This window comes from Aethalodelphis obliquidens, unplaced genomic scaffold, assembly GCF_003676395.1.
Source record: "Aethalodelphis obliquidens isolate GAN/ISIS:26980383/991018 unplaced genomic scaffold, ASM367639v1 scaffold57, whole genome shotgun sequence".
NCBI classification, from domain to species: Eukaryota; Metazoa; Chordata; class Mammalia; order Artiodactyla; family Delphinidae; genus Aethalodelphis; species Aethalodelphis obliquidens.
This window is the reverse complement of record NW_020838001.1, coordinates 699,959-722,718: the sequence shown is the minus strand read 5'-3', so window position 1 is coordinate 722,718 and position 22,760 is coordinate 699,959. Positions and strand designations below refer to the sequence as shown.

General features: G+C 62.3%; 1 protein-coding gene across 5 annotated transcripts; it reads left to right on the top strand.

Annotated features, from left to right (window-relative positions):
* The first annotated feature begins 7,805 nt into the window (after window positions 1-7,805).
* ARFGAP1 (ARF GTPase activating protein 1) lies at window positions 7,806-19,511 on the top strand. 5 transcript variants are annotated; one of them, XM_027086756.1, is made up of 15 exons: window positions 7,806-7,944; window positions 8,845-10,557; window positions 10,703-10,766; window positions 10,950-11,059; window positions 11,243-11,414; window positions 11,823-11,923; window positions 12,669-12,755; window positions 13,229-13,325; window positions 14,125-14,181; window positions 15,314-15,346; window positions 15,962-15,991; window positions 16,691-16,747; window positions 17,242-17,301; window positions 17,847-17,923; window positions 18,921-19,511. In XM_027086756.1, the coding sequence occupies exons 3-15, from the start codon at window positions 10,707-10,709 to the stop codon at window positions 19,258-19,260; spliced, it is 1,281 nt and encodes a 426-aa protein (XP_026942557.1). In that variant the 5' UTR covers window positions 7,806-7,944; window positions 8,845-10,557; window positions 10,703-10,706; the 3' UTR covers window positions 19,261-19,511. The 5 variants fall into 5 exon arrangements, with proteins under 5 accessions (XP_026942557.1, XP_026942561.1, XP_026942556.1 ...); XM_027086755.1 differs by lacking the exon at window positions 8,845-10,557 and having other exon boundaries at window positions 7,807-7,944; XM_027086760.1 differs by lacking the exons at window positions 8,845-10,557; window positions 10,950-11,059.
* The last annotated feature ends 3,249 nt before the right edge of the window (window positions 19,512-22,760 follow it).

The window sequence follows — 22,760 nt, the reverse complement described above, 5'->3', positions numbered from 1 at the left end:
GAGGGCTATCTCCAGGCCCCAGCAGGCCGTCTGAGGAGCTGGGGGACAGACGGCAGCCTGACACCTGGGCAACGCTGCCGGGTCACCAAGGTGAGGCCGGGAACGTCCACACTGCCCACAGCTGAGCACAGACAGCAAATCTGGAGGAAAGCCTGCCCCGGGGGTCTGCGGGCCGAGGTGGCACGGTCGGGGGAGGTGCCCCTGGTTTCCAGGACGCTCTGCGGGTGGGACTGAGTCCCTGGGGGAGGAGCAGTCTCACCCAGAGAAGGCCTCCAGGCAATTTGCTGTGGCAGCTGTAAGTTTACTACAAACTGGGCGGGGGTGGGGTGGGGTGGGGGTGGAGCTTAAAACAGCAGAAGTTTATTCTCTCCCAGTTCTGGAGGCCAGAAGTCCAAACTCAAGGTGTCGGCAGGGTCACGTTCCCTCTGGAGGCTCCAGGGCGGGACCCATCCTCGAGCCCAGCTCTCGTGGCCCAGGCGTCCCTGGGCTTGTGGCCACGTCACTCACATCTCGGCCTCCATCTTCACACGGCCTTTTCCTCTGTCTGTCCCTCCTCTTCTGTCTCCTGTAAGGACACATTGCGGCCTCACCCAGGTAATCCAGGAGAATCTCATGCGAGATCCTTAATTCAATCCCTGCCGAGACCCTTTTCCCAAATAAGGTCCTGTTCACAGGTTCCAGGCAGTAGGGATGTATCCTCCGGAGGCCACCATTCAGCACTACACTTGGAGAGGCCAGATTGAGGTTTTGGGGGGCCCCCTGCACCCCTCTGCCACCCCCATCCACCCTGCAGAGCTCAGCCATCCCTGTGGCAGAAACAACAGCCGGCCTCGGGGCCTGTGTGGGGTCAGCTCACAGCGGGGCTAGAGGAATTTCAGCTCTGTCAAAACCTCTTGCCTACTAGTGAATGGACTTGAGGATATGGGGAATGGGAAAGGTAAGCTGTGACAAAGTGAGAGAGAGGCATGGACATATATACACTACCAAACGTAAAATAGATAGCTAGTGGGAAGCAGCCGCATAGCACAGGGAGATCAGCTCGGTGCTTTGTGGCTGCCTGGAGGGGTGGGATAGGGAGGGTGGGAGGGAGACGCAAGAGGGAGGAGATATGGGAACATATGTATATGTATAACTGCTTCACTTTGTTATAAAGCAGAAACTAACACACCATTGTAAAGCAATTATACTCCAATAAAGATGTTAAAAAGAAAAACAAAAAACTTCTTGCCGTCTCTGTTCACCCAGAGCGACGGAAACTGCCACGTGCAGATGTTTTCAGACGAATTTGGGAGAAATTTGTAAGTATCAACAAACACTCCCGGAAAGATATTGGCTGAGCCCCAGAACTGCATGTGGGGTGGGCCTGACCCCTTAATCCGGACCAGATAAAAGGCACCGTGGGTCCTGTTCTTCCTTTGAAAGAGCAACAGAGCTGGACAGGCTGCAAAGGACGGAGAGCGGCCTCAGGCTCCCTGGGGTGCCTGACACAGGAGCAAACTCCCTCGGCCCAGGTGGAGGCCCTGCGTGCAGACACCCCACTGGTTCTCCCAGACGGACCACAGGCCCTGTGAGGGTGCCCGTCGTCAGGCTGGGGTACAGACGAGGCATTAAATCCAGGAGCCCTCCTGCGGGCCTTTGAGAGCTAGAAGCGCTGGGCGGGAGGAGACAGCTCGCTGCCGTGACCCAGACGCGGCCCAGGTATGTCTCTGGCCCGTCCACCGGCACGTCGGCCCGGGCCTCCTGAGACCCGGTCGAGGAGAGCCCAGAGGACACAACCGCAGCTCTCACTGGGACCTCGTCATCACTCTCAGCCGTTCAGGGATTAAAGAGGAAAGCGGGGTAGCGGGGGAGTTGCTTAAATATTTGGCTCATTAAGCAAACTGGAAACAAAGGAGAAGGGAAGCTGGTCTGCAGGCCTGTGTGTGTCCTCTGCTGAGGTCAGCGGCTGCCCCCCTGCCTGGCTCTGCGTTCTCGCTCTCCCTCTGTCTCTGTCTCTCTCTCGATGGAGGGCTGGCCTGGGGTACAATCCCCGAGTGGCAAAGGACCGCCCACATCAAGCCACGTTTACCGAGTCCCCAGGAAGGACTCCTGGGCTTTGGGAGCAAAGGGAACGGCAGGTGACAGACTCTTCCAGCCCTGCTGACACCCCCTCTGTCACTCCTGAAGGCTCTGCTTCTGTCTTCGTGCAGGTGGGGGTGGGGTGTGAAGTGACCAGGAGCCCAGGGTCCCTCCCGGGCCCAGAAGCCGCACCTCCTTTCATCTCCCTCGATGTCACGGGACCGTGCGGGAGGAGCGATGATGATCCCGCTTTACAGCTTCACAGAGGCTGAGGCTCCGCCAGGTCCAGAGACCTGGTCGCCCGCAGCTCAAGGCGAGATTGGGTCCAGGTCTGGGTAAGTCCAGAGACGGAGCGCAGGGGCAGGGGCTTTAGGAGGGGCAGCAGAGGGAGCCGGGGGCAGGATGGCAGCTCGGTGGCTCCCCTGGCCCTGTGATTTCTCAGCTGGCAGGTGCCTGGGAGGTAAGAACGCAGGATGAGGGCTGCTGTGGGCCCCCCGGGGCCACCGGCTCTCAGGCCTCCTGGCTGACCGACCAGGAGCGCTCTCAGCCCAAAATGTGACTGGCTGCGTTTGTGGTCCTTCAAGACCTGATTTCCAACCGCCCGCCCCCCCCCCCACCCTGCCTCCCCGTCGTGTTGGCCTTGGGGTCAGTGTGTCAGTGGCTGTTCCCAGTTGCCGCCCACCCCCTGGCCGGCCCTTCTCAGCCTCCCCGTGGCGCCAGGTCCTGTGTCCACCTGAAACCCCTCTTCCCTCCTGCCTCCAGGCCAAGTTCCTGCCTCTCTGGAGAGACGATCTGCCTGTCCACCTCCACCCATTCCCTCCCTCCTTCTAGCAGCAGCTCCCCCGAAGAGAAGAGGAGACAGGCAGAGCCCCACCCAGGCCTCCCCAGTGTTCGTACCACGCTGGCTGGGCTCATGCTGGGCCCCGGGGACACAGAGGGGAGCCACAAAATGCCCACCTCAACCTCGGCCACAAGGAGAGCTCACCTGACCTTCAGACTTCTGTTTGGGGTCCTTGCAGTCCTGGGAACCTGCCTCCCCTCTGGGGCTCCAGGGCTGGAGCTCGGGGCTTAGATGCCACAGATCAGCACATTCCATCCCCTTGGCCTGTTATTAGTGTATCCAAGCTAGTGAATCTTGGGGTTTTAGCTGGGATGTGAACAGGGAGCTTACAGCCTTAGGAGCTGCATTTTGGGACCTTCGGGTGAAAATGGAACAGCAGAGCAAAGATACAGAGAGAAACCTGTTCTCAGTGATACGGTTGAGCTGCTGGATCAAGCCTCACCTGAAAGCCAACTTACCACTGGACTTTTCACCACATGAGTCAATAACATCCCTTTGTTGCTTAAGCCATGTGGGGTTGGGTTTTCTGTCTCTAACAACTAGAATCCGGATAGGCATGGGAGGGGCTCAGGCAGGGGGTGTGTGGGTCTTCCTGTCATAGCCCTGGGATCTGAGCCCTCGGGCCTGCAGGCTGAGAAGCTGGCCCTGTCTCAATACATTCCTGGCCGTGACGCGTTAGCCTGTGTGACCAAGTGTCATTTGGCGCAGCTGCAAGTTCCTGGGTGTTTTAGGAAGAACGACAGCTCTGGGTCAGGAGGAGTTGTGCTCCGTAGAGATGCACGGCCTCGTGAATCAGCAGGAGCACATTCTGACATTCCTTCCATTTCCTTCATCCTGGGGCCCAGTTCTTCCTGTGCATCATTTAGAGGCAGCAACAGGGGTCGGATGGGTGGGCATCGCGGCACCCTCTGTGCGCCAGGGCCGGCATCGGGACCAACGCTGCCCGGCAGGCGCCCCTCCCTCTCTTCCTACCAGCGCCCAGCAAACAGTCGGCTCCATCCGCATCGCTGGGACAGAGCGAACAGTCCTGACCTCGAGCCCTCCCGCTGGGAAACTGGGGCTGCTTCCATGTACCTGAGGCCCTGTCGGCCTCAAGTGGGTCTAACTGCTCCCTGGAGCCCAGCGGGGGCCGGGTGGCATAGGCATATCCCCTTAAACACTGGGAGAAACAGCCCTGCCCCCGAGCTGAGCCCAATATGGGAGCGATTTCAAGAGGAGTTAAGAGTCCAGAAAGAGACCGAGGGCTCTGGTGACATCCATGGCTGGCGACCACCTCTCCAGGCGGCCCTGGAGCGCTGGCCAGTCAATGGGATTAGATAGTCATTTCAAGATGCCCCCAAGGTCCTGCCATGCCCCAGGCGCATGGAGGCCCACAGAATGGCTGATCTTTAAATATAGGCAGCGAGACATCCTGAGAGCCACCCTCCCAGGCAGGGAAGGAGCCTTGTCCTCACAGGGCCCCACATGGCCCCTCCTCAGCCCACACTGGTTTCAGGAACACAGACCTGTGGGCCATGCCCGGGGTGTGGGGCGGAGCAGTGCTCCTGGGGACGAGGTGGACACAGCCCTGGCTTCATTTCTCCCCGCGCGCAGGAGCTCCGGACGAGCACTGCTGGGGTGCCTCCGGGGTCTGAGTAGCCTGGGCCCGCATCTGTGTGCTGCTGCCACTGGCCGGGGCCAGGGCGGTCTCTCCGACTCCAAGCTGCAGCCTCTGCCGCTGTGCAAAGCGGGTATGGCAGACTCTGCTTCTCTGGGAAGCCCTGTGGGCGGCGCCTCTTTTGGGCACACCCCAAAGCCACACCTGTTGTCTCTGTGCGCGTGGGGGACTCAGTACAATGACCTTGAGCCTAACGAGCCTTAAGGCACAGACCACACATGCAATACCGTGCACACATGTATACACACATGCACCAATCACATGCACACACGTGCAAACCCAAACATGCTCACAGATGTGTACACTTACACACATGTACACACATGGCCCTCACCAGTCCTGGGTAGCCTCCACTGTTTCTTTAGGCTCTGCCACCCCTGATGGCAGCTGGCTGGACCCCCGGGACCCGGCGGTGAGACCCTGACAGGGTCACGGTTGACCAGTGCTCACGGCCCAACCCAGTTTCTCCGTCACTTGCACATGTCTGGAATGAAACTGACCTCTGAGACTGGTGCTGGGTCAGATCAGAGGACACAACTGCGCCCCCAGTGGACGCTCGCCCCACACGCCCTTCTACTCTGAGGAAGATGTTACACAGGCTGGGTACCAACCTCGCCTCCACCACTTACTGCCTTTTCGACCTAGGGCAAATTGCTTACTTGTTCTGTGCCTCCATTTCTTCACCTGAACAACAGATGCACATCAGGAAGAGCTGCACTGCTGTGCAGTTTACACAAGATCTTCCTTATCGAGCCCAGGGCCTGACTTCAGACAAGCAGGCAGGAAGCGTGGGCCCCTGGCCTGGAAGGGGAATTGGGGTCCTCCTTTCACAGATGGGGAAATTGAGTCCAGGAGGCAGTAGTGATGTGTCCCGGGTCCCACGGTGACTTCACGGGTGAACTTGTGTGGCCCAGGCCAGCCCCAGCCTTGCACAGCCATCTACCCCGAGGTTTGCATATTGCTGCCCTCGTATTCCCTTCAGTTTTACTCATATCGAGAGCTTCAGCAGCCCTGGGGAGGAAACCACAAAGATGATCACATTACTCTAACTGGAAATTAAAGTACTGCCGGCAGGTCTAGAAGAAAACCAAATTATCTAAGTATTTCAGATGGGGTAATAAAACATTTCCAGTTTGCAGCTGCGTGTTCTGCTCCATTCACCACTTCAGTGCCCAGATGGATCCTCTGTTACTTGGTCACTGAGCCAGCCTTGAGATGGCAGAGAGAGGCAGGGGCACCACGGATGCTGTGAGGAGGCAGGCTTGCCCTGTCCTTGCAATGGCCACCTCCCTGCTCTTGGCCCTGGGGACGAGCATAGCCCCAGGCCTCCAGAGCCTGGGGTGGAGTAGGGGTTGACCTTTTAGCTTTATGATCAGAAAACTGAAAGTTCAGCCTCTGCTCGTTGTCTGCACTAGCAGTGCCAAATGTTGGCTTCCGCTGTGCCCTTTCAGGGACCGCCTTCCCTTTTCCTCTCCTCCCTTTCAACATCCTTCAGAGCCCGCTTCCTCCAGGGAGCCCACGTAAGGAATCCAGCACGTGGCTCTCGCTCTCTGAACTTGTGGAACCCACACAGTCGCAGCCCCAGGGTCTCGTGCCGAGATCTACACTGTCTCACATTGTCCTTGTGTAGACCGGGTGGGTGCCCCGTGCACATCACCTCAGTCCTCTTGTTTCTGTGATGCCAGTGGCTTCTCACTGCAAGCCCTGCTGGCTCCTTCCTGAGGGCTTCCCCTGGCTGCACGAGGTGCTCATGCTAAGCTGGGCACAGGGTGGGCTGGAAGGGCCAGGAAGCTAAGATAATTCTCCAGGGCAGCTTTCAACCAGCAATGGAGGGAAATGCAAATGAGATAACCCAGCATACACGCCAGACACTGGAGCTCTCACACTGCTGGTGGGGTGTGAGATGGTACAGCCATTTTGGAAGTCTGCTTCACAATTTCTTATGAGGTTCAACATACACCTCCCCGATCACCCAGCAACCTAACTTCTAGGTAATTATGCACAAGAAATGTTAAAATATACCCATGTGAGTTTCGGGGCAGCTTTATTCACAATACCCAAGACTCAGAAATGACTCCACTGTCCAATATGTGAACGGATAAACAAAGAGTTATATTCATTTAACGGAATAGTGTTCAGCAATAAAAAGGAATGAAGTGCTGACATGCTATGACATGGATGAACCTTGAAAACATTATGCTAAGTGAAAGAAGCCATTCAGAAGAGTACTTATTGCATGATTCCATTTATATGAAGTTCTAGAACAGGTAAACTAAGAAATGGGGATAAAAGTAACAACAGTGGTTGCCTGTGATGGAAATGTTCTATAATTGATCATGGTGGAGGTTACACTGCAGTATGCATTTCTCAAAACTCATTGAACGTAAATTGTTGAATGTAAATTATACCTCAGTAAAAACGTTCGTACTTGATCACTCCAAAAGTTCCATAGATCAATGAAGAATATGTGGAATACACATAAGAGCACAGAGTAAAAACAAAACCAAAAATCGCTTGCAGTTATACTCCCCAGAGATCATCACTCTGGACAGTTTTCTTTCTACAGTCATATTTCCCATATTTGGGGTTCACACTGCTTTGCAGCCTGCTTGCAACGTCTCCAGCTGTCCTCCGTGCCCACCCCCTACCCTTCTCCACCTCAGACTGCACCGGTGGGCCTGGCCAGTGGGAGGCAAAATCGGGAGACCAGAGGGTGAGAGGCCAGAGAGGCCGGTATTTACTCCTGTGCCTGCTCCTCTACTAGGTCACCTTGGGCTGGTCATGCCCTCAACAAAAGATGACAGCTCCTCTTGGGCAGTGGCCCTGAGGACACTGCCCTTCCCGAGTCCGGGAACCCCTCCTTCCCTCTTTTCCTTGGAGTCTGCTGACGTCACAGCTCTGCTGCTCCAGCCCTGGGTTCCCGCAGAATTCCTGCGGTGCCCTAAACCCGCGCATACCCTCCTAACCAGCCCCCTTGTGAGTAAACGCCCATGAATCGTTCTAATCTGAGCAGGCCATCAGTTTCCCGTCTGATCCTGACGGCGCACCGCTGGTGAGCACGGCTGTCGGTCCCCAGGCTACCGCGGTCCCCGCTGGACTAGCAGCTCCGACACAGCAGCCCCGAGGAGGACGCGTCCCCATAGCTACGGGGTGAGGCAGCGCTTCCGGCCAAGCAGGCGGGGAGGAAGGCCCGCCCCCGCCGGCCCGTCCCCGGCTTCCCGTGAGGCGTTGCGAGGCGCGACGTAGCCGGAAGCTGGTGGCGGTGGGGTGGGTGGTCGGCGGTCGTCCTCGGTGCGGTTCGCGGCGCGGCCGACCCCGGCCGGGACCCCGGCCCTGACCCTGGCCTGACCCGGCCCGACCCGGCGCGCAGGATCGAGCCCTCTGCCCGGTAAGCGCGCGGCCGAGGCGCCGAGGCCCCGGCTCCCCTCGGGCTGGTCCACTGCCCCTGCCGGCGGCCGCCTCCGCCCAGACCCCCACCCGCTCCGAGGCCGCTGTCCGCAGGACCTCCCCCGGCCACCCCGGGGCTAGTCCACGGGCCCCCGGCCGTCCCCCTTCCTCTGGCCGCCCCCGCTTGGACCCACACGCCCCCGCAGCTCGCCCCCGGCCCCCAGCCTTCTTTCCTCTGAGGCTGTCACGGGCCGCTGCCCACCAACACCCCCTCCGTGGGGCGAGCCGGCCCTGCCCCGTCCCTTCCTTCGGAACCAGGAGCTGGTTTGGACACAGGGTCCCGTCGGGCCGGGTCTGAGCTTTGAAGGGGCTTCCACTCCTAAGAGGGAAGGGTCCTCCCCCTCAGTTGGAGAGGTCGGTCTAATCGGAAATGGCAGCCTCACCCTTGGTGGCCGTGGGTGATCGTCTTGGGGGAGGGAGAGGAACCCAAGAAGGGACTTTGGAATTCTCTGTCAGTGCCCGTGCGTTTAGGTAGAACTGTGCTTCTCGTCTGCCCTGTTCAACAGCTTCGTCGCTGACCACCCATGTGAGAGTTAATTGTGTCGTTTAGTGCAGGCCTGAGGGTTCGGCCATTCTCTGTTTCTGTGCCGGGGGCGGGGGGGGGGGGCAGTGATAATGGCCCAGGGGATAATTAGCGTTTAAGTTGGCTTTGGCATCCCTTCCTGGGACCATTCCCTGCAGAAGTTCAGAAGTGATGGTGTTTTAAGTGAGAAACGATTGTTCTTCGGTGTAGGTGCTTCGGGGGCCTCAGGTGGTTTCTGGGAAAGATGAGCAGGATTTCTGCCTGTCGCCTGTGTAACAGCCCCAAGCGGTGTCCCTAAGTCATCCCTTTTCATCTCAGGCATTGAGGAAGTCCCAACTTCAGGAACAGCGTTCTGCCGGCTGACAAGTGGCTTCTTCCTGTAAACCGAGAAGTGTTACTTGGTTCACCGTTTACTGAGGCCACGTTCGCTTGCACAGAGCTGGGTTTGGTTTCAGGCATTAATGCAGGAGTTCTTGGATTATATTTCAAGACAAACTATAGTTTTGAAAGTTAGGAAGTGTTTGTTTTTTATGTATTAAAGTTAGCATTTCACGGAAGGAGAGGATTCTCACGTCCAAAAAAAGATCCTTTTAAATCCGAGCCAAGTCACTTAGTTTTCGCGTATTTCCCTTGCTGTACTTGTGCAGACACTCTCTCTGCCTTCTTTTACGCAGTTAGAAATTCAGGGCAGGCTCACCCCAGTTCTGACTTTTGTTTGCCTGGGTCCTGTTGGCCAGAAGGGGAGCCTCTGGGCAGGCACAGTCCTCTGGAAAGAGCTCCCAGGGGCCACCCATTTCTGCCTTCGCCCTGTGGGTGACTGGAGCTCAGCGTGAGGACAGGGTCCCGCCTGGATGGATCGGGCCCGGTGCTGGGTGCTGGGTGCTGGGCAGGATTGTGGGTTCAGGTGTTTGCCTTCGAGACCGTCATGCACAGCACAGAGAAATACAGAGCAGAAAGGTGCCTCCGGCGAGCCCTTGGTTTTGTTTCCCTCAGTTACAGAAAGCAGACATTTGTCTCCTAACCTCAGCTGGCTCAGAAGTGGGCGTTGTGGGCATTGGGCATCCTGGGGCTCAGGATTCAGGAGGCCTGGGTGTGGGGAGAGGCAGGGTCTCCTTGGGGAGTAACCGAAGGTGACTGCTGCTCCTGGGACTTTCACGCTAAAGCATTGGCAGGGAAGCTGGTTGGAGCAGTCCCTCACAGACAGTGGGGTGCAGGGTCGGAGGCTGGAGACACCGCCAGCAGCCCAGGTGTGTGGCTCTGTCCCTTAAGCGGCCTGTGTGTCCTGAGAGGATACATGCTGCCGGGGGAGCTGGAGGGACAGCCTGCAGGTCCTGGTCACGAGGGAAGGGCCAGCCTGAGACTCAGGCTGGGCATCCATGGGGTTACTTTACTGCCGACACCACGCTGGGCTCCCTCCCCATCTCCCGCCTGAAACTTACCGGGCCACCACTTGAACTTGAACTTTGCCGAAGCTAGGAGATCTATAAAGAAGTAAATGGGTTTTCTGTTCAGCTCAGGCTGTGTGGCTGCTGTTCCCCGGCAGTGTCCCCCTGAGATGCGGTGGCAGGTCTGCTGGTCCATAGGCCCCTGTCCTTGCCCTGCTGTGGCCATGCTGTCTGTCACCTCCATCCTTCAGATGGTCCCTGGGAGGCCAGCTTCTTCCCGTGTCAGGCGGCGCCACTGCTTCCGCCCCAGGCCAGGAGCTCCCTGCACTGGTAGAAGGTAGAGGGGCTGCGGGGGCCGAGAAGGTGGGGCTCCCTGGCTTCGGATACTGTCAGCCCGAGTCTGATGTGTCGCCCTGAAAAGGGGAAATGAGATTTAACAGCCAGTCTGAGCACGTTTTGTGAAGACCACCCCTTGCTGTGAACTTCACCAGAAGACGGGTGTTTTTATAAATCGTGTGGTCTTGATGGTACATGATGAGCGGCCTCCAGTAATTGCGCATTGCCCCTAATAATCACGCTGTGGTTGGCCCGGGAGCGTCCAGACTGATCTCGGCTTTTCTTAGCACGTGGAGAGCAGGTTCCTGCAGTAAGTAGCCCTGTTCCTCTGTAGCTTCCAAGCAGCTTCACGGAATTTCTTGAAGTCATACTTTGTAGTGTGTTTGCACCAGAAGTTGATCTTCTTGTGAAGTGACCTATTTGGAAGTTGAAAAGTTTGTTTTTCTCTTTCACAGCGCCATGGCCAGCCCGAGAACTAGGAAAGTTCTTAAGGAAATTAGGGTGCAAGATGAAAACAACGTAAGTGTCCGCTTTTCCTTGACACTCGGCTTAGGTTTTGGGGTCCTCTCAGAGTCCTCCCTCCCTGTCACCGTTGGCCTCCCAGCCAGCCTCCCTCTGCCCCCTCTGGGGGCCCCCCATTGGGTCTTCGGGGTCCCTGGGCCCTGCCCCGCCCCGGGTGAGTCGCCTGGGCGCTCTTCGCAGGTGTGTTTTGAGTGCGGCGCCTTCAACCCTCAGTGGGTGAGCGTGACCTACGGCATCTGGATCTGCCTGGAGTGCTCGGGGAAGCACCGCGGGCTCGGGGTGCACCTCAGGTCAGTGCCCTCTGCTCCTGGCCTGCCGCCTGGCGGGTGACGGGAAGGTGAGGGCCACCCACAGGCCAGCTCCTACCCGCTCCGGCGCTCTGGCACAGGAGGTGCACGTGTCTAATTCCAGACCGTTTGGGGTGGGCTCTTGGATGCTGGTACTGGTGGCGAGGTCGGTCCTCTGGTGTGTAGCTTTGTCCGGTCCGTCACTATGGACAAGTGGAAAGACGTGGAGCTGGAGAAGATGAAGGTCGGCGGGAACGCTAAATTCCGGGAGTTCCTGGAGTGTCAAGAGGTCTATGACCCCTGCTGGTCCCTGCAGGAGAAGTACAACAGCAAGGCCGCCGCCCTCTTCAGGGACAAGGTGAGCACAGGCCACCCGGCCGTGTGCAGGCTGCTCCGGCCATCGGCTGCTGGAGTGGTTCCAGGGGCTGAGATCTCCTGTGGGTTCTGACACAACACGGAGGCCATGTGCAGTCCACACACAGACAGGATGCGTGGCCCCAGCTCACCCCACCCAAGGGGAAGCAGGTGGCCTGTGATTAGGAGGGCTGAGCCCTCCTCACAGCCTCTGGGGAGCGCTGCATCCATTCGGGGGGTGCAGAGGGGGCCCGGGCGCCACGCCGACCAAGAGCTTGCTCACTCTGCCCATCGTGAGAGCCGGTCTCGGTGTCGGCACCCGCAGAGCCCTGGCCCGTGGCAGCCGAGCCCCAGGGGCTGTGTGCGGGGCAGGCGGCATCCACGCTGCCTGATGCCCTGGCTCCCTCTGCAGGTGGCCACTCTGGCCGAAGGCAGAGAATGGTCTCTGGAGTCATCGCCCGCCCAGAACTGGACCCCACCTCAGCCCAAGACGCTGCCGTCCTCTGCCCACCGGTAGCTACTCGTCTGGCCTGTGGGCCGGGCTCTGGGCTGGGTTTGCCCGGCTCTGACCTTAACTGTGGCTCAGGGTCCCTGTGCTGTTGTGGTAACAGCTCCAGTTGTGAGCCATTTCTGAAAGTCAGTGGGAAAAACAACTTTTTAAGTTACAATTCAAACTTTTAGTAGAAATTCAACCAGTAAAGGTGCGTCTGAAGTAGAAGCGCCAGCTCTGTGCCCGCAGCACACGGCGTCTCTGTAGGACCCAGTTGGCTGCTGTCTACGTGTCCTGTCCTACCTGAGGGCTGCCCACGTCCCCAGGGTGACCCGTCCCCCTGGCGGGCATCCTGTGTCCTCTCGTGGTTGGAGGCTGGTGTTCGGGGTGACTGGTCTCAGAGAGAGCTCCCTGTTGACGCCAGGGGTGCCCAGCGGCCCTCCCCTCCACCTCCCCGTTGTGTGGCGAGACTCCGGTCGCAAGGGCTCCAGATTCCTGCCGAGCGCTTGCTTTGGCCTCGACCCCTGCAGCCTCCCTGCAGGCACGGGCAGGCGTGGAGCTGCTGTGCCCCCCACCCCGGGCTGCAGCACCTCCCCCTGCTTCTTGCCGGCTTCAGCCGCCGAGCCGAAGCCTGAGCCACCCTCTGCTCCACGCTTTGGAGGAGCCAGGTGTGAGCAGGTGGGCGTGACGGCGCCTCCCAGAGACCCCGTGATCCTGTGGGCGTGTGCCCACCCCCGTCGGCCTCTGACCTCTGACCCTCCATTGCAGAGCCTCTGGCCAGCTGCAGAACTCCACTCCCTCCGCGGACAAGGCTTTCGAAGACTGGCTGAACGATGACCTTGGCTCCTATCAAGGGTAAGGCCTCCGGAGGGCTTTGGGGAGCTGGGGGAGGCCCAGGCAGACCTGGCCCCCAGGAGTTTGGCCCCTGCGAGGGTCGGGGGAGGCTGCTGCCCACATGTGCAGGGGGTGCGGAATCGGCAGGCCTCCTGGGGTGCTGCCTGGCAGCCCAGGTTCGGGTGGGGGCTTGAGTGGAGAGAAGACCACGGCTCACAATGCTGGGGAGCAGAAAGGACGTGCTTCCTTCCTGGAACCTGCCTGACCTGTGGTCGAGCCTGTCCCACTCCCTGCAGTGACCGGCTGTCGCTTTGGGTCTCGCCAGGTCCTCTGGCAGATGCAGCAGGAGGGCCTCGTCCCACCAACAGAGGAGAGCCTGACCCCACACTGGGGTGTGGGAGCCGCACGTCCTCCGGGGTGCCCGTCCCGGGTCTGGGCACGTCTGCACCCCCAGCTGTCGGGAGCAGCAGGGCTGTTGCTTGTGTCCCCACCAGGGCCCAGGAGAACCGCTACGTGGGGTTTGGGAACACGGTACCGCCTCCGAAGAGGGAAGACGACTTCCTCAACAGCGCCATGTCGTCCCTGTACTCGGTGAGGACGCCCGTCCTGGCTGTCCCCCGCTCCCCAGGGGCCTCCCGGAGCCTGGCCGTCCTGGGATCCCGTGCTGGCCCGTCTCACAGAGGCCCCCCTCCCTTTCCTTCACTGACGTCTCTTCTTAAAGCGCCGTTTATGGTGTTTAATCCCACGCGTGTTTTGTCGTTCGTTTACTTTGGCTACAAAACACGTCCCTCAGATTTAGCAAGGCTCGTTTCCTCTGAGTGGAGCCCGCCTGGCCGCCCACTCCTGGCAGAGCCTCCCAAGCATGTGGGTTCTGGGCCAGGGCTGCCCCAGGGAAGAAAGGGGCCGTCGGCCTGGCCCGCCGTGCAGGAGCCCGTTCTCCAGAAGCGCCTCCCAGGCTGTAGTGTGTGTGTCTCCGTGTCACCCTGCCCCGCCATGGGGAAGAGGCCGCACGCACTTGTCTTCTCAGTTCCTCGCGAGGGTCCCTCCGCGTCTCCTTCAGGTGGAACAGGCCGAACTGGGATTTAAATGAAGAGTTTCTGTTTCCAAATTGCTTTCACCTATCTCGGAGGCTTAGGGGAAACAACCTTGGACTTAGAGGAAGGAGGACAGCTTTCAGTGCCCCCAGCGCCCCGTGGTCTGTCTGGAGGGGCGGCGGGGCGCTTCGGGGGAAGGCATGTCTCCAGGGAGCCGGGCCAGGAGCTGCTTCTGGGGCCCTGGCTGTGTCCTTCCCACAGACGTGGGTGCGAGGCGGCCGGCGCGTGTCTGAGGAGCACCCCCTTGGTGGCCACGTGTGGAGCCGCCACGTGGCTTGTGTGTCGCTTCCTTTCAGGGCTGGAGCAGCTTCGCCACTGGAGCAAGCAGGTTTGCCTCGGCAGCGAAGGAGGGTGTAAGTAGCCTGTGCCGTCACGCGGCCGCGCGGGCCGGTGGCTCTGGGGGACCAGGGGTCCTGACGGGGCTCGGGCCGCACGGCCATCTGCCCTGAGGGGGTTTCGGTGAGCAGCCTCTCGCCCTGGCGAATCCCCCAGGCCCCACGGACGTTCTTTGTTGTGACGGTTGGTGGTGTACCGGGCAGAGCGGAGCTGCCTGCAGGGGCTGGGCTGGCTGCAGAAGGTGGGTGCCGGCGGGGCGTCAGGGTGACCCAGGCTTCCCTGCCTCCCCCTCCCCCGGCCCAAGCAAAGCCTGGAGTTTCTGCTGCTGGGTCTCCAGGGTATAGACAGCCCGAGGTTCCTCTTGCCCTCGCCTGCTCCTGGGCTTGAGGCGAGGCAGGATTTGGGGGTTTTGCCAGGACAGGCAGCTGGGCCGTGGGCATGTGCTCGGCTCCTGGCAGTGACTGGGTGGAGGCCAGGCGGGAGGGGCCAGGCCAGAGGCGTGTGCGAGGGTACGGGCCTGGAGGTACGGGCGAGGAGACCGTGCCGTGGCGGGGACAGGAACGCCTGGAGCAGGGACGGGAGGCCGCCTGGGAGGCTGACCCAGAGCACACGGGCCCTGGAGAGGCCAGGACGGGAGTTTCTGAGGGCTAGAGCCCAGGGAGGAGCCTGGCGCTGGGGCACCAGCGCTCTGCCACGTGGCCTCTGCTGATTCTCTCCGGGGCTGTGCAGGGCTGCGGTGGGGATCCAGGCCTTTCCCTCTTTGCTTATTATGAGAGCGGCCGGGGTGCTGGGCAGAGGTGAGAGGTGTGACCAGACCGCGCTCGGCAGCGAGGGGGAGAGCTCGCTGGAGAGGGACCTGCCCCACCTGTGGGCCCGTGGGCGGCCTGTGCGCCCTGCATTCCAGAGCAGGGAGGTGGGCGTCGGCCCTGCTCCCTCATCCTGGCTGCCCCTCCCCTGATGGCCTTCCTCCAGGGGAAGCGGATGTGGTGGGCAGCTTTGCAGGGCCCCTTAGAGCTGCTGTGGGGTGAGCACCAGTGCCTCGCGGCCGTCAGGAGACCAGCACGGGTGTCTGGGCCCCAAGGACGTGCAGCCCTGGTGGCCAGCGTCAGGCGGCTGACCAGAAAGCCCTCTCTCTGTGTTTCCTTTCAGGCGACAAAGTTTGGATCCCAGGCAAGTCAGAAGGTAACAAAGGAAGCCTCTGCATTCGTGCTCTCAAGGGTTGCCCGTGCGTGCGTTCGCCTCCCAGGCTCACATGTCCACGTGTCACTTTGGGCGCCTGCGGGTTAGCAGGTGGAGGAGGCTTAGATCCTGCCCCGTCCCTGGTAGGCGGGCAGCCATAGGCCCCTGTGCCCTTGGCCTCGTGGGGAAGGAGGCTCTGTGCCATGTCTGGGCAACCGCACACGGGAGGCCCAGCGCCCCCCAGGGGACCGGGGTCTGCATCCTGTGGCAGCAGCGTGCCTCTGTCCCTGGTTAGCGCCCTCCCTTCTCGTGGGCGGCGTCTCGGGCCCTGGTGTTCGTCTTTTTCTCACACCTTGGCTGGCAGCCCCGGCGGTCCCGGCGTGGTGCCAGGCCGTCCAAGGAGCCTCTGGGGCCAAGGGCTGATCTCTTTGAGCCCCCATCTCAACTCCCTAACCGCTCGCTCCTACCGTGCTGGAAAGCTCCCAGGTGGGAGGTGCTGGGTCTAGAGAGCGTGCGGCGCCCACGGGACCGTGTCCTGGTTGTTGCCGAACACCGCTCCCACCGCCTCGCTCTCTCTCCCACCCCCACCCCCCGTCTCCCCATGCTGTCTGGGTGAAGTTCTGGGGTTCCAAGCAGCAGCCAGAGCTGGTAAGGCCGCGTCCATGCTCGTGCACGCCCCCCCCCACCGCGTGTCTGGCGCGTGCCCCGCTCTGAGGTGTCTGTGCCGCGGCTGCATGTCGGTGCTCCCTGTCTTCACGCTCAGAGCTGCTCCCCAGCCCGATGGGCTCCCGCGTGGCCCATCCACGGTGCTCGGGCGTCCGCGTCTCAGGCAGGAGGCGCGGGATCCGGATCCTGAGGCTGCTGCTGCAGCGGTGCTGGGGAGTCCTATGCCAGTGGCGAGGGCCCCGCTCCGTGGTTGCCTCCCCTGTGTCCTGCCTGCCCCCCACCTGAGCTGCTGGCCTGGGCTCGCTCCCCAGCTCCATCCCCTTCTGTTCGAACTCCCGCAGGGCCCCTGGAGGGCAGGTGGGGCTTGGGATCCACCCGTTTGTGTCGGGGGGATGCCAGGGGCTGTTCTCCTGGGATGGATCCTGTGGGCTCCGACGGGCAGAGCCTGATGGTGGCCACCGGATGGGGTGGGCTTCCAAGAGCTGGCTGCCGTCCGAGCCCCTTCCCAGGGTGCGTAGGCCAGGGGCAGCGGTCTCCAGCCTCTGCGACAGCGCGGAGCATCGGGTGCTGGCGGGCTGCTCGCCGTCTGCAGCCTCCCCTCCGCGGGCAGGGCTCGCAGTCCTGGGGTGAACGTGCTGCCACGTACGCGGCTTTTTCTCATCGCATCTGTCCTTCCAACAGGCATCAGAGTTGGGCCACAGTCTGAACGAGAGTGTCCTCAAACCTGCTCAGGAGAAGGTAACGCGGGGACTCCGGTACTCGGCTGCGTGCGTCTCCCGTGGGCCTCATTCGGGGGGCGGTGGTGCTGGGAGGCGCTGTTCGGGCTTCAGACTCCCGTGCTCACTCCCCGTGTCCTCACGCATGCGTTGTGCCTATGGCTCTCGTCCCCCAGCCCAGCAAGGCCTGGCCTTTACTCTGCTCCCGCGTGGCTGTGTGTGTGCCCGGCCCCTCACCCCGGAGGAGGCCAAGGCGGCGAGAGAAGCTCCCGGGGGAGGGGGCGTGCGGTTTGCGGCCAGCGCCAGCCCGTGCTCGGGAGGCCAGCGGGGGAGGGTCCGGGCGAGACCGGCCCGGGCTGCGGTGTGGTCGGCTTGCTCCTCGCCCTCACTTCTGGGGAGGGGGCGACATGGCGTGGAGACAGGTCCCCTGACAGGTGTCGGTGGGCGTTGTCCTTTGTCAGTAATGGGCAGCGGGGCATCTGCCTCGGCTATGATGATGCTGTTTCGATCCACCAGGTGAAGGAGGGAAAGATTTTTGATGATGTGTCCAGTGGGTTCTCTGAGTTGGCGGCCAAGGTAGGGAAGCCCCGCCTGACAGGCGGGCTCGGCTGAAAGCGTCGTCTCCATATTCCAAGGAGCCCGGAACCGCGAGCAGGAAGGGCTGGGCGCTTCACGCCCTGTATGGCTTCTTGGCCCGAGGGGCCTGTAGGACGTGAGGAGGGTCAGGTAGACCCTGCGGTGCCGACAGCCTGAGGAATATGGAAACGGCTTGACGGGCGCCCGTCACAGCCACTAACCTGTTGCTTCTTTTCTTTCTGCCCTTGTCTTGCTGCTGCCGACCTCCCCTGGTGAGTGCGCTGGGGGCGGCCGCCTTCTCTGCCTTAGCGCCGCTGGGGGCGGGGAGGGGCGGGTTGGCGTTTGTCCTGCTTCCCACCCAGGAGCTTCTCTGCTGAGCTCCTGGGGCCACAGCCTCTGCGTCCACACAGCGGGCATCCCACCGTCCCCAGTGCCGGGGCGAACCGCCCGAGCCCCGTGGTGTCGCCGTGTTCCTAAACTTCACCCAGGTCTCAACTCTGCACTTGGCGTCAGAGCCCAGGCTGAGCGCCTACGTCTCCTTCCAGGTCCAGGGAGTTGGTAGCAGGGGCTGGAGGGACGTCACCACCTTTTTTTCTGGGAGAGCGGAGGACCCGTTGGACAGGTATACTGGCCCCGCTTCCCGAAGTGGGCCCCCTTCCGTGGCATTCTCCCCTGGGGTCTCTGGGAGGCAGGTGTGTCTCGCCCAGGGGCTCAGGGCTCACAGTGCAGAAACCCCTGGAGCCCTGGGGGTGCAGAGAGGCACGTCGGCCCCCTGACCTCTCGCTCTGAAGCCCTGCTTTCGACCTCGTGGGAGCTGCCACCATGCAGGGCTGGGGAGGGAGAGTCTCAGCCTCACCTCTGTGGGACAGGCTGAGGGAGAGGGGGTGCGGCTGGGCTCTGACCCCCCTCCCAGGACTCCGGAGCATTCAGGGCTCCCGCCCGGGCCTTTCTGCTGCGAGCCCAGACTGGGCAGCCTTCTCCTTCTCTGACCCCAGGTGGGACCCTGGGGATCTGGTGGGGGGATGGATGGTCTCGGGCCAGGCCCAGAGCAGCGGCCGCTCCAGCAGTGGCGCGTGCTGTCCTGTCCGTGTGCCCGAGGCCTGGGCGTGTTTCCCATGCTCGCGGACGGGATGCCTCAGCGCTTCCCCCTCTGCGTGCTGTCCGCTGTGCTCAGTGGTGTGACTGTGGTTTGAGGGACTGAGGGACTCCACGGTGCAGAGAAGGGTCTGGGTTTTTTTCCCCCTTAATCGTTGCAGGAAACCAGCGCTTTACATTTTCCTTCAAAACATCCTGCGTTTGGGTGGGACTGGTGGAGAGTGGGCTCTGGTGGCAGGAGGCCTGAGTCCCTCCCACAGGTTCCACGGCCTCAGCTCTGTGGTGGAGCCGCCCTGAGGCTGGGTTTCCTCTGCCCTAGAGCGAGAACAGCGGCTCTGGGACCCTGAGTGGCACTGGCTGAGTGCCCTGGTTGGGGGTGGGGCTCTGGCTGGGGGCTTGGACTTGGCCTTGACCCCCGTTCTCTGGGGAGGAGCCTGGGGAAGACCAGGCGGCTCAGGGCCACGACGGCAACCTTCTGGACCTCCTGGTTCTGGGAGCCGCTCAGAGACCGCTCTCTGTCCCAGAGCCCCGGAGGGCCGGAGCTGTCAGAACAGCGGCGGGGACAGCTCCCAAGGCACTACCGACCGGAACTTCTGGGAGGCCTTCGGGAGCACCGACCCTGCTGGGGCCCACAGGTCCCCAGGCAGCAACAGCTGGACGTGTGCAGACCCCTCAGCCGACAAGAGGAGCTCGGATGGCTGGGACGCCTGGGGCTCGGGCCCCGCGTCTGCGTCCAGCAGCGGGGGCGGCGACACTGGTGGTCGGGAGGCCTGGGGGGCCGGGGTGGAGGGCAGGGCCAGGGCCGTCAAGGAGGCGGCACCGCCGGCCGCCGTGGACGACGGCTGGGACAACCAGGACTGGTAGGGCACAGCGGCCGCGCCGCCGCCTTGCTCCTTTCCACCCAGGAAGCGCCGGCCGCTTGGGAGGACAGCCTCGGCCGGGACCCCAGGGGCGTGTGCCTACCTGTCCTGGCTCTCCTGGAGCCCCGGGCCGGGCGCTGTCGCAGGAAGTGCTCCCTGCTACTGCGGGGGCCACCCACGCCCAGCCACCACCCCCAGTGCGCTCGGTAATAAACGCCTTCCCCAGTGGCGCACGCGGCTGCCCAGTGACCGTGACTGAGGCCTGTCTCCTTGAAGCAACTTTCACTTCTCGGTCGCTCTCGTTCTTTCTTCCTCTGGAAGAAACTGCCTGGCGTTTGAGAGCCGCCACCTGCCCCCTGCCCTCCGCTCCCCAGTCTGTCTCTGCACCAGTGCTGGCCAGCGTCCGCCCGACCCGAGCACCGCCTTCCTGGCCTTGCCGTCACCCTAGAGCCCGTCATCAGCTCGGGGGGGTCGTGCAGCGGTGCCCTGGTACCCCGGCCTTCCTCGCAGCCCCTCTTCCAGCCTCCTTGCACTGTGATTTGGATCTCACTGTCGCCCAAGCCCACTCGACTTCGATGGCTGTGCGCCGGCCACCCCGTTCTTATGGTCCGGCGCTGACGACCGCGTGACACGACACCGTGCTCAGTCCTCTGTCCCCGCGCTTGCTTCTGCCGGCCCTCAGGCCGTTCAGCCGGGCTTCCCCCAGGCCTCCTGTGTGATTTGTGGGCCACGTCCCTGCTCCCTGCCCCGCGGGACGGGCCGTCCCCGTGTGGACAGCCAGATGGCAGTGGCTCATGTGGCAGGTCTGCAGCACGGCCACCCACACTTCTCCCCAAGGAAGACGCCCAGTGGCCAGCACCTCTGCCTTTAGCTGACCCTGAGGGTCTCAGTCACTGAACCAGTAGTCTGCCACACGGATCTGAGGTCAGAGATCAGGCTTAGGGTGATGAGAAAACCCAGGTCAGCCCGGGAGCCAGGGTCAAACGTGGTCTGCCAGCCCGAGACCAAGTGTCCCAGAGCAGAGGCACTCAGGAGGGCCAGGTGTGAGGTGTGGGTCCTCACCAGGGCTGGTGGGCTGCACTGCAGGCAGCTCTCAGATCAGCGCCAGGCCGGACGAGGGGGTGCAGTCTGTCCTGACACTCTTGTTTCCACGCTGTTGGGATCGGGACTCTGGGGTCCTGCCCCGGCCCTGAAGGCTTCGGGGGCACCTCGTTCCTGTCGATTCTGGTCCAGGAGGCCCTGCCCCGGAGGCCGTGTTCAGCTGGAGTAAGTTGCCCTCTGCCCGGGAGCCTCTCGCGCTGATGCGCATGGCCCTGAGGCTGACTGGTCTGAGATGTGCTCTGCTCTCAGGCATCACGTCAGGACACTAGGTGGGTGGCCCGAGACCCCTCACGGGCAAAGGACAGGCGCCCCTGCCGTTCTGCAGTTCTGTTTGCTGGGCCTGGATAGTGCCAGGCCCTCTCCTCCCGGCTGGGTTGGCAGTGAGGGCCTGAGCATCCAATCCAGCTCCCTTGCCACACACAGAGGCATCTGCGCGGCACCCTCGTCCGGGGGAGAGGGCAGTTCTATAAGGACAGTCCGGCGCTCCCCTGGCCCTGCGTAGACTTGGGGCCGCCAGCTGGCGGTCAGCCAGCCTGCGTCATCCTGAAACTGCCTGACCGAGGGCACCTGTGGCCGCCACGCGGGGCCGACTGGAGGCTCCGGGCTGGAGCTGTGTCTTCTGGGTGGTTCTGTGCTGTCCTGTCCCAGAGCAGCGCTATGGGCAGGGGGGCCCCGTGGTGAAGGCAGTCGGGTCTGGGTGGGGAGGCGGGTCGGGAAGCCAGGGCGCCGTGTAGGGCGGTCCTGGATCCTTTTCTCAGCTGAGCCCGGGTCATGCTGAACACACGGGGCCTCTGCCTCTCCGGACGACATACCCGTCAGCTGTGAACCTGCCCTCGGCCCCTTGGCCGCTGCGTGCTGTCCTCCCCAGATTCCGGCTCCAGGAGGCCAGGCCAATCCACCAGCTGAGGCCTGGCCAGCCTCTGTCACCTGTTTGCCCCAGACCTTCTGGCCAAGACACCACGACTGACCAGCAGACACCTAAAGGCAGCCCTTGCCCAGCGTAGCTTCCTTTTCCAGAGCTTTCGCAGGTGACCTGCGCTACCCAGTCCAACCATCTCTCCCAGCCAGATGGCCCTGCCCAGCGGGCCCAGGCCTGCGGCACGCCAGATGCTGGTGGCTCTCCTGGGACTCCACGCCCTGAGCCAGTCCTGGCAGGAAGATGGGGAGTAGGGCTTCTTGGGCACCGTCTGGGGGGCTTTCTGGGCAGTGGGGGTCCTGCCCTCTGCACCTCCTCCCCAAGGGGCCGGGGAGGCTCTGCTCAGCACTGAGGGCCGGCTTCTCGAGCGGTCAGGGCTGGGACTCCTGGGGCCACCTCCCCACTGCTGGGGCTGGGGGAAGTGGGGCCGTTGCTCGGGGTCCCCACCTGCACGCTAGAGTGAGGGCCGTGACGGCCGTGCCGCTTCCAGAAGGCCGACGGGACTTGCCCAGCAGGGGCAGCCTGGCTCTGTCCTGCCTTTCTGAGCTGTGACCGTGGGCAGCTTGTGCCCTGGCTGAGCCCTGACGCTGCTAGGTGGGCTGCGTGGCCTTGGGCCTCGGGCATGGAGCACGTGCCAGGTGCAGGGACTCCTGGGTGGGCACATGGGTGGGGGGCTGCCCGGAGTCTAGCCAAGAGCGCTCAGGACCCGCTGGCTTGCGAGCGTGGAGAGCGGCACCTTGGTGGGCTGCGTGAGTGTGCACACGCATGTTCCGAGCGCCTGTGAGCCATGGACGTGGACAGACACGTGTATGCCAGTGTTTGTGTGTCTGCGGCCACCAGGCCAGGCGCCCTCTGCCGGCCTCCACTTGGGACTGCAGGGCCTGCCTCTCCCCACCCCACCGCCACCCCCACCAAGCGCCAGCACCCAGTGCAGGGCATCCACTGGCACTGCGGCATCCGGCGTCCAGCCATGGGGCCGCAGGCATGGGCGGCTGGCTCCCAGGCCACGGCAGGTCTCAGAACTACCTTCGTCTCGGGTCCTCAGGCCCCTCCCAGCTGCAGGAGCACCAACCGCAGGGCAGGACTGGAGGCCAGGAGGGGCTCTGAGGGTCCTGGGTCAAGGCCGGGAGCTGGCTGGATCCTGCAGCGCCTGCCCAGTGGCTGGGGGTCGGAGAGGGGGACAGGAACCTCCAGGGGCGTTGGGAAGGGCCCTGCCCCTCCAGCAGCATCCAGCCCCCGACCTTTGGCCTCTCCCAGTCTCCAGCAAACGTCGACTGGCCTGTGCTGCGCCCACCTCTCCCAGAGCACCTCTGCCTCCAGAAGCTGAGCCCAGAGCGGGGGCGGGGTGGTGGTGGTGGCCAGAGCCACCCTGGCAGCCTCAGAGCAGCTGGGGGGAGGGGGCCGGTCCGGTCCAGGTTGGGGTAGGGTGGTTCTGGGGGGTGAGTCCTGGGGTCCAGTAGGGGTTGGGTGCTTGGGGCCCAGGCTGG

Excerpts from the sequence above, each read along its gene's own strand:
- ARFGAP1 (XM_027086756.1), top strand. The coding sequence starts at position 10,707 with ATGGCCAGCCCGAGAACTAGGAAAGTTCTTAAGGAAATTAGGGTGCAA. Across the intron at positions 17,302-17,846 it reads TCTCTGAGTTGGCGGCCAAG|GTCCAGGGAGTTGGTAGCAG; the intron begins GTAGGGAAGCCC and ends GTCTCCTTCCAG. Across the intron at positions 17,924-18,920 it reads GCGGAGGACCCGTTGGACAG|AGCCCCGGAGGGCCGGAGCT; the intron begins GTATACTGGCCC and ends TCTCTGTCCCAG.